Genomic DNA, 10,538 nt, shown 5'->3' on the forward strand with positions numbered 1-10,538 from the left:
GTTGAATCCTCGCAAACTATGCCTATTGTGTGTGTTGGAAATAATCTCATAGGTCCTTAGAAAATTTTTCTGGAAAAACATCGCTGTTTCAGGCATCGGGAAGAGAAGATGTGGTCTAGTATGAGCACCTCTGCTCGTACCAACGCTCTTACCACTACGCCGAAGAAACACCCCAAGTTCCAGTGTAGAAGACGGTGCCCCGTACAGTCACACCCACTCGTACGAGGGGTCGTGCCGAAGGAGAGGCAGAGCCAACAACACACGATAGGAGAAGATGGTCGGTGGTACTAGCGTACCAACAGTCATACCCAACCTCAATAGAAAACAATATCCATCATCAGAAGAGAAGAAGGGGCGTGGTACGAACACAAGCACTCATACCCAAATTCGAATGGAGGCCTTCATCTTACCAGCACGGAAGATGGTGCCTGTTACAAGCGCAAGTGCTCGACCAAGGCCATACCAGGAGAACACAGGCGCATCTAGGCTTCGGAAGAGAACATGGCTCTTTGTACCGCAGGCAATTTCGGCAATAAACATCCCGAAGGGAGGTAATCCTAAACCAAAATTTCAATCTCATCCCTCCTCCTCCAACATCAAAGAAACTTTGAATCTCTCTCCCTACCGATTTCCAATTTGATTCCTCGCGCGTGAAGGATAACGGTATATTTCTCCCCTGGGCCCTATGTTATTTCTTGCAAGTCCACACTCCTAGCTTCTCATTGCCATGCCAGAGTTCTTGTTCGTTCTTGAACCATTTTACTTGTTGAGCACGCAATCGTAGATGTTTCTAGGGGATATCCGTTATTTTTCCACAAGGAATCAATCTTGCATAGTTCTACTGAACTGTATTTTTTTTTGTAGAAATGGACACAAGTAGTTCCACCTCGCGTGCCCACACCATTGCTCAAGGGGTAATTTCCCATGGGCCACAAAAACCCACCATTGAGTGCAATGCCTTCTTATTTGGAATTAATTTCCCGAAGGAAACAAAGTATTAGATACTCCACAAAAAGGGAAGTGAAATCGACCAAGTGGGCGTGTCCAATCACCATGGACGCACTTGGCATGGGTAACGATTTCAATTTGTTATGCACCAATACATGTCAGCATCATTTTCTTTGTAAGGACACTTGCACCTATCACCGGTTGATGCTCAAATTCTTGAGCACCTCGGCGTACACCATTAGGACGAGAGGACATGATCCCAAAATGCCTCATGGACCGGAACTTCGACATGTCTCTCACTTACTTCGGCTTTGTCAACAACGACGGTCACATTCGATTTGTTGATGACCTGCTACGACGCCATCCTCAGCATTACTACTACAAGATGAACCTTGATAGCCCTGATCAAAGGGCTAGTCATATCGAATGTCATACTATCCATTATTTCTATTATGTTATTTCTAACATGTTGCAGCCACGTGCAGAAGTTTTAAAAGTTAATGAAGGAACATATTTATACTCGCAAAAGCTACAAACCAGAGCTCCAACCATACGCCAAACTTAGGTGCATTCCTTGTACTTTGGCTAAGTTGCCAAGCCAACAAAACTCGCGGTGGCATCACTTGCGGAGGAGTCATCACTGTCTTGGTCAACGCAATAGGCCTGAACATAAGCGGCTTTCATCCTTTGGACGTAACCGTTACATTAATATGCTAGTTCTCCGTAGTGCTGAAATGGTCGTAACTCATTATGGTAGACCCTATATCGTATTCCTAGATTGGGACTTTTACTGACAAATGTGGGACATTTATAACAAATGTGTGAGAGTTGCAAATTATGTAGCCCATGAGCTAGCTAGATTATCTAATTTTTTCTACCATTGATGTCTGGATGGATAAAGCTCCTGCTTATTTCACTCCTCTCATAGTCTCATTGTAAAGAAGGTAACACTTATCATCGGGGAGATTTTAGTGTTAAAAAAGTGCCACCTTTTTATTTGAGAACATAAAGATCACTTCCTCTAGGTTTTTTTTTGAGCCAGCATAACGCATACTTGGCCTCTTCATTCCCTAGGCCGCTCCTCGGTCGGGCCGGTCTTGTTGGTCGAAGTATTTCCAGTGACAGGACATCACTGGTCCACCGTGCTGCGCGCTGGGAGGAAACGCAGTGTGCATCCCTCGCTCCGCTCGCGCACCCCTAGGGGTGGACATATGAACCGAAGACCGAAATACCGAACCGAAAGAACCGGCACCGACACCGAACTGACCGAAACCGATTACTTCGGTTGTTACTTCGGTCGTAACTTCTGTAGAACCGAAATTAGTTCGGGATTCTCGGTTATAGGCCTCGGTTACCCGATAAACCGATATACTTTAAAATATGAGAAATAGCCCAACCCATTATCATTACCTGGCAACTCCCGAGGCCCAGCAGGCTGGCACCCCACGTGACCTGCTGAAAAGTCACCCCCGTCTCCCCCATCTCACGCAACGCCCTGACCTAGCCGCCACGAGCGTTTCCTCCCTGGTCTGCTCCCCCGCCGGCGGTAGCGCTCTGCTCTCCTACCTCTTCTGCTGCCCCGCCGGTGGTGGCGCTATGCTCTCCTCCGCAGCCGGCGACGGCCGCCTAGTGGACTAGCAGCCCGCAGCAGGACTTATCTCCTCTCTTCTTTGTGATTTCTTTTACCATCCCGTCATATTATTCCTTGATGATTTCACGTTTTCTTGAGAAACTGATTAGGTAGATGAGAAGTTCTTGCCTTTAGATCTGATTGCGTTCGATTGACGGTGTTTTCTTTCTCTGTTCGATCGTGTGTGCTGTCAAACAACTTCGGTCTTGTTCGATTATACGGGAAACTGAACCGAAGTCAGGGCGCCCCAAACTCTCGGTTAGCAAGATTATGAAAGACCGATCGGTCATCGTTTCCAGGAAACCGAATTAGCTATAACCCGAACAAACCGAACCGAAATTCTCGGTTAAACCGAATGCCCAGTCGGCCTTTGGGTCCGCCCATTTGCAGGGCCCTCTATTTTTTTATTTCAAGTTTTTTTTCCATTTTCTTTTTTCTTTTTTGTTGTTTTCTTATCTAAATAATTTGGTATTACACAAAGTTCTAATTTTTTTCAATGCGCATTTGAAAAATAAATGTTCACGAAATCATAAAATGTTTGTGGATTCAATAAAATTTTATGATTTTACAAAAAAGTTTGCATGTTCAAAAAATTTGCATGATTTTGAAAAAGCAGTTCAGGAAATCATTTATTTTTCATGATTTGAGAAAACTATTCGTGAATTAAAAAAATCTTATGAAATTGAACAAAGGTCACAAACTCGAAAATTGTGTATGAATTTGTAAAAACGTTCAAAAGAAATAAAATATTCATGAATGATAAAAAAGGTTCATCGATCCAAAAAATGTTCGCTAATAAAAAAAATTCATGTATTCAAAAATTGTTCATCCATTTAAAAAAATGTTCATGAATTACAAATATTGTTCCCTCAATTTCCGAAAAATGTTCGTCGACTTGAGGAATGTTCGCTGATTTTTAAAAAGTGTTCACAGGTTCAAAAAAGATGTTCACTTTCTCCAAAAATGTTGGCGAATTTGGGAAAAAATGTTCGTTAATTCAGAAAATGTTCAGGAATTTTGAAAAAAATCATAGCTTTAAAAATGCTCACGAGTTTTAAAAATTGTTCACGATTGAAGAAAATATGTTCATAAATTTGAAAGACGGCTAAATAAATAAATAACATTAAAGAAAAACTAAAAAACGTAAACTGAAAAATAAAAAAGAAAAAAAGAGAAAAAATAATTAAATAACCGAAAGAAAAAACAAAGAAAAACAAAAAAACGGTTCTCAACATTCCCAAAACCGGTGGGGAGGTAATCCCGAAATGTGCCGGGCCAAAAAGGAGCATACGCGCTGTAGGGGGGTACGGGCCAGCTCGCTATTTGGCGACCTAGGCGCCAAATAGGAGTGACCGCGGTCCACCCTCCGTCTCCTTCTGCCCGTGCGTGCCGGACCCCTGTGCCACCCCCGTCCCCGTGTGCCGCTCCCAATGTTTTCGCCGCTCCATTCCACGCGCCTCCCCCCTTCTGCTTCCGCGCCCTCGAGCCGCACCCGCGGCGGCGCGACGGGGAGCGGAACGCCGCCGCGATGAAGCCGCACCCCCCGCCGCCTCCGCCGCCGGGCAGCCGCGGGTGGGGCGGGGGCGCGACGGGCCGCCGCCGGGCCTTCGCGTGCGCCCTCGCCGGGGCCGCCCTCGCGCTCGCGCTCCTCTGCCTCTTCCACGGCGCCGCCTTCGGCCCCACCCTCCGCCGCCCTCGCCTCCGCCTCCGAGCCTCGCAGGTCCAGGCCCAGGCCCCGCTCCCCGCCGGCCTCGCTCTCTCCTCCCTCCCGGTACGTAACGCACAGTACGCCTCGGCGTCGCGCTTTCCGTATGTACGTGCTAATGGCGGGTGGTTCGATTCGCTGACTGCGCCCGGGTTTGCGGCCTGTTTGCGCAGGTGTGCGACGCGAGGCACTCGGAGCTGATCCCGTGCCTGGACCGGGGCCTCCACCACCAGCTCCGCCTCAGGCTCAACCTCTCCCTCATGGAGCACTACGAGCGCCACTGCCCGCCCGCGCCCCGCCGCCTCAACTGCCTCATCCCCCCGCCCGACGGCTACCTGGTGAGCCCATCCACGAGCATGCATGGTCCACGATGAACTCCTTGCAGATTGCTGTGCCTCGTTTGTTTTCGCTCACGCCGATGTGATGTGGGTGGCCATGCCTAGGTGCCGATCAGGTGGCCGAGGAGCCGGGATGAGGTGTGGACGGCCAACATACCCCACACGCACCTCGCCTCCGAGAAGTCAGACCAGAGGTGGATGGTGGTGAACGGTGACAAGATCAACTTCCCCAGCGGAGGCACCCACTTCCACTACGGCGCCGACAAGTACATTGTGAACCTCGCGCAGGTTTGAAATGTTCTAAGCTCCTATAGCAGTTAACCCACCACCTTTTGGTTATATTTGTTGGAAGCTAACGAACAGTGCCAATGTCGATTGGTGTGATACTAGATGTTGGGGTTTCCGAATGACAAGCTGAACAACGAAGGCAACATCAGGAACGTGCTCGACGTCGGCTGCGGGGTTGCTAGCTTCGGGGCTTACCTCCTACCGCTAGATATAATTGCAATGTCGCTTGCTCCCAACGATGTGCACGAGAACCAGATTCAGTTTGCCCTTGAGAGGGGGATCCCGTCCACCCTTGGTGTGCTGGGTACAAGGAGGCTGCCATATCCAAGCCGCTCATTTGAGCTGGCGCATTGCTCGCGCTGTCGAATTGACTGGTTGCAGAGGGATGGGATCTTGTTGCTGGAAGTGGATAGGGTTTTGAGGCCTGGAGGGTATTTCGTTTATTCGTCACCAGAGGCTTATGCTCATCGTGATCCAGTTAGCCGGAAGATATGGAAGCAGATGAGCAATCTTGCTCAGAGGATGTGCTGGAAGATTGCTTCAAAGGAGGGTCAGACGGTGATATGGGTCAAACCATTGACAAATGGGTGCTATATGAGGAGAGAGCCCAGAGCACTTCCTCCCATGTGTGGCCATGATGATGACCCAGATGCTGCTTGGAATGTCCTCATGAAAGCATGCATAACTCCCTACTCCAAGAGTAAGCTCACTTTCCTGATTTGCCTCAAGATTATTATTGAGTTACCATAGTCTATTCTCTGCCTCTTGCTTTCTTCTGCTTGAAATATACTTTTACCCTGGCAAAAGTTCACACATGTTATAACCCTTTGTTGAGCATTGGCTAGCCATAATATAGAAGGGTACTTTGGTCAACCTTTTACCTGAAGGGAATACCCCTTTCCAACCCTGTTTGATCTGCCTTATCGCCTACTAACAGGATCAAACCACTTGTTTCCCGCTCTATCACTTGCCATTAAGACATCATTTTGGCCTCCACAGATCACTCTTTGCTGCTGATTTGCTGGCCATGACAATATGCCTGCATGCCACCACGATTGGTTACCTTTGCTTTGTTTGCATATATCTGGTTTGAACTGTAGTAATGGTTTGATAGTTTCCAATTTCTGCAGCAGAGTTTCCTGCAATTAACACCTCTAGTTTGAAACTGTAGTAGTATATTGCCATATTTGGTTCAGTTCATCTGTTCATATATGTATATTGTCTGCTGCTGTAACTGTTATTAAAGAAAATTTTCATTACAAGTTTCTGTAATGAAATTTCCAACTTTAACTGTAGTTCTTACATAAATTACTCTAGTATGAAACATCAAGTGTTGGCTAGCATACCTGTACCCTGATGGTGTAATGTTCTTATATTTAACCAGGAGTTAACAAGGTTAAAGGAAGCGAACTGCTTCCCTGGCCACAAAGGCTCACAGCACCACCCCCTCGTCTGGAAGAGATTGGAATCAGTTCAAAGAATTTTACTGAAGACAATGTGAGTACTTTGATGACTGATTTTGCTATATGAAGCCACACCCTTCCCAGATGATGATCTTGAGTGTCTAACCTTCGAATACTGTCTGCAGAAAATTTGGAATTCTAGAGTTGCTCAGTACTGGAAACTTATGAAATCTGAGATACAGAAGTATTCCTTCAGAAATGTTATGGATATGAATGCTAACCTTGGCGGATTTGCAGCATCACTGAGGAAAAAAGATGTCTGGGTAATGAATGTAGTCCCTTTCATGGAATCTGGAAAACTGAAGATCATATATGACCGTGGTTTGATAGGAACAATCCATAACTGGTAAGATGTTTGTGCAATACCTTCTGTCCTACTTCTCATCTATTCATTTCAGATTCAATTGTTTCAATGCTGCCTAAGTGACTATGCAAACCTAGATCTTAGATTTGAATATTTTTGTTCGGTGACACATAAGGTATAATTTTATAACTATATCAGAGGTTTTAATTGCATAAAGAATAGGTCAATGTTTTGACAAGTGCTCATACGTGGAACTTGTTTTTAAGTGGTCATCCATATGAGTACCACATTTTGGTGCTTCACAAAGCGGTGTATAACTGTATATTTCCCTATGTCAGGTGTAGCAATAGTATTATGTTGTTTCAATTTGATGTCATTGTACCGAATGCACACTTTTAATATATAATCCACTCGTCACATTCCAGACATGCTGTCATGAATGGAACCAGAGTTCTCTCATTGAAAATTTTCCTTCCTAGTTGCTATAAAAGTACCCTGCCGTTAACTGATGGGCACCGGAAAAACTGTATAGTAGAATTGCACAGAGATGAAAAACCAGATGCCTGTCTCCACACCAGCTGCTCCTCTATTGCCTAACAGTTTCCATTCTTGATGCATATTTACCCGCATGCCAGAACTTGTTCCTTAACTAGCAACATGATGCTTGCCATCTCGGGCTTGTGGTTATCAATGAAATAAACTTCTTGTGCATTGTTCTGTGTAATTCCATACCATACTTGATGCTTCCTAGTTCCTAAGACTGCTCCATACGAGTGGCTACTGCTTGATTCTATTTATTTGTTCTTTGTTACTGAAGGTGCGAGTCATTCTCGACATACCCTCGTACCTACGACCTCCTTCACGCCTGGCTCCTGTTCTCTGAGATGGAAAATCAAGGCTGTGGCCTGGAAGATCTGCTGATCGAGATGGACCGCATCATGAGGCCTCATGGGTACGCCATCATCAGGGACAAAGCTGCTGTCATAGACTACATCAAGAAGCTTCTACCCGCGCTGAGATGGGACGACTGGTCATCTGAGGTGAAACCAAAGAGAGACGCGCTTTCTTCAGGCGATGAAAGAGTCTTGATCGTGAGGAAGAAGCTATGGGATCAGGCAGCGCAGGCGGCTTCCTAGCAAGCAAGCGCAAAACTGTTCTTGTTCTGATCTTATTAGCCACTGCTAACCGTCGTTTCACAAATCCTAGCTCTATCATACAGTAGTTCTCTACCTTCTCCGTTAGCGCTTTGACACACCATCCTTTCTCCGCAGTTTTGTGTCTGTGATGGAATGTTCACAGAAGAGATAGGAGGAGTATGGCATGCATAATCGCAGATTTCAATGGTTCAGAATTCATAGGACAGTATGGTCGTCGAAAATGCTAATCTCCGTTCGACTTTTGTAAATTGATGCCATTTCAGAATTGGCATTTGGAGATTTTGCTTTGACTATTACTCCCTCTGTCCCTAAATATATTGAACTACCAAAACCTCATATATTTAGGAACGGAGGGAGTACTTTTCATGTCAACGTGTTTGTAAAAAGCATAAAACTATATGTCTGAAATGTAAATATTTTTTCTGTTTTCTCTTGAAATTTTGTTGACATTTGAAAAATGTATATATAACCCTCACAAGTATCCCATTTTAGCCACTTCACCATCAGTAGTATTATTTACTTTGGTAAAATATTAATTCTGATGAAAGTGCCTAAGTTATCATTTACTTTGACACAAACTTTGCCACCTCTAATAGTTTCCATAACCCAATCTACCCATTTATCAGGGAACCCCTTCATTTTAATCATTTGGAAGACAAAGGACCATTTCACCTTGTCATATGCTTTCTCAAAATCCACCTCGAGTAGAATGACACTCTGCTTTTTTCGATGAATGCTATTTAAGGCTTCATGTAGTATTGATACCCCCTCCATTATATATCTACCTTTGACAAAAGCAGTCTGAAATCACCTCTGGAGGTACTAACTTAAGTTTATTCATCACCACTTTTGCTAATATTTTGAAGCTCACATTTAACAAGCAAGTATGCCTAAATTTTGGAATTTGATATTTTTAATTTTTGGAACTAGAGTAATAATGCCATAATTGAGTCTTCTAATATCCATTTTCCCTTCCAAAAAGTTATCCAAGAGGACTTTTAGGTCAAACTTAATCAAAACCAAAAAAATGTTGATAACACTCAGCAAGAGCCATCTGGTCCAAGAGATTTTTTGTGGGCCATGTTAAAAACAACATTTTTAATTTCTTATAGATAATTTTTTTTCTGTCAATTTAGTTTTATGCTCTTTAGAAATTTGTTCGGCATTACCAATGTCTAAAGAAATAGGGGAATCATCAGGAGACCAAGTAAGTTTTTACAGAAAAGTGTAATATAATCCATAAGATTTTTATCTCCTTCAATCTTCCGTTCCTCTTGGGTCTAGACTAGTAATTTTATTTCTCCTGCGTTTGCCATTAGCTTTGGCATGGATTTTTTTGGTGCTGCTATCACCTATCAATTCATCTACTTTAGCCCTTCGTTTCCATTTAGCGGCTTCTTGTTTAAGAAGCCTATCCACTTGGGCCCTGAGCTCTAGCTGTTCATTTCGGCCTTCCGTAGTAAGCCCCAAAAGCTCACAATGTTTAACAATGATATCAAGCTTAGTTAGAATATCTTTTTTTCAATTCTCTATACCAAGCATTCATGTTTTTGTTCCATCCTTTTAGTTTAGGTCTGAGCAACCTAAATTTGGTCTGCCATCTTTCTATGTTGTCACTGGTAATTTTTGGGTCATTCCAAACATCACTGACAATTTAGTCAATTCCATCTCTTTATTACCAAGCATTTTCAAATCTGAAGAGAGGATTAGACTTTTGTATATCACCAGAATCTAGGAAGGTAGGGGTATGATCAGATTTTCCTCTGACCAAAGCAGACACATGTGTCAGAGGATACGTTTCTTCCCATTCCACAGTACATAAAATCCGGTCTAGTTTCTCAAAGGTGGGTATGGAGAGATTGTTCCCCCAGGTAATCTGCTTGCCCTGCATATCAAGTTCCCTCACCCCAACCTGTTCTAAAATCACATTAAATAAAAAACTCCAATGGCCAAGAGTTCCTGGTTTATTTTTTTCACCACCTTTCCTAATGATATTAAAATCACCCCCAATCAAGATGGGATTAACATTTTTTTTGGAAGACCCTAGACAATTCTGCCAAAAAAGTAGCTTTCCTTTCTGGCTGAGCTGCACCATATACTACCACCAAATCCCAAATAAGTCTGGTTTTCAAATCTTGTACAGTCATTTTAATGTGGTAATCCCCTTCATCTTGTGCCAATACATCAAGTGAAAAATATAATTAACCCCAAGTAGTAGACCACCAGACTTCCCCCTAGACAGAGTGAAGTGCCAGTGAAAATCTCTACCAGCACACAGACACAGGCTTTGTAGGTCAGTCCTGGAAAAAGTTTGTCTCATGGTTTCTTGGAGGCCAAGGAAATCAACTTTTAGATCCATAATCATTTCTTTAAGAAATCTCTTTTAAATACCCCCCCAAAACCTCTCATGTTCCAAAAGACACCTCACATCTTTTCTTTTTCTTTTTTCCTGATTGTCCAAGAGCCTTATTGATGATAGCAGTTTTATCACTAAAATTCTTAGGATTTCTGCTTTTGCTCTTTTCTTTTCTTTTTTTTAGAAAAAAATTCTCTCAACATATCCCAAGCATTCTCATTATCATCATTGTTACTTTCTCCATCTTCATCTATCAATTCTTCCAAACTATGTTCCCCGGTTTCAATATTGGGTATTTTCAGGAACACACACCTCTTCCTTATTACTACAATTATCATTATTAGCCACC

At 43.6% G+C, this 10,538-nt stretch overlaps 1 protein-coding gene across 1 annotated transcript; it reads left to right on the forward strand.

The window, feature by feature from the left end:
• Window positions 1-4,031: 4,031 nt before the first annotated feature.
• LOC123158968 (probable methyltransferase PMT9) lies at window positions 4,032-8,263 on the forward strand. The gene is made up of 7 exons (XM_044576779.1): window positions 4,032-4,349; window positions 4,457-4,621; window positions 4,727-4,909; window positions 5,012-5,609; window positions 6,294-6,406; window positions 6,498-6,718; window positions 7,494-8,263. Exons 1-7 carry the CDS (start codon window positions 4,107-4,109, stop codon window positions 7,810-7,812), a joined length of 1,842 nt encoding a protein of 613 aa, XP_044432714.1. The 5' UTR covers window positions 4,032-4,106; the 3' UTR covers window positions 7,813-8,263.
• Window positions 8,264-10,538: the final 2,275 nt, after the last annotated feature.

Source organism: Triticum aestivum, chromosome 7B (assembly GCF_018294505.1).
Source record: "Triticum aestivum cultivar Chinese Spring chromosome 7B, IWGSC CS RefSeq v2.1, whole genome shotgun sequence".
Lineage (NCBI taxonomy): Eukaryota > Viridiplantae > Streptophyta > Magnoliopsida > Poales > Poaceae > Triticum > Triticum aestivum.

Coding starts and splice junctions, on each gene's coding strand:
- LOC123158968 (XM_044576779.1), top strand. CDS start 4,107: ATGAAGCCGCACCCCCCGCCGCCTCCGCCGCCGGGCAGCCGCGGGTGG. Junction 4,350..4,456: donor TCGCTCTCTCCTCCCTCCCG/GTACGTAACGCA, acceptor CTGTTTGCGCAG/GTGTGCGACGCGAGGCACTC. Junction 4,910..5,011: donor ACATTGTGAACCTCGCGCAG/GTTTGAAATGTT, acceptor GTGTGATACTAG/ATGTTGGGGTTTCCGAATGA.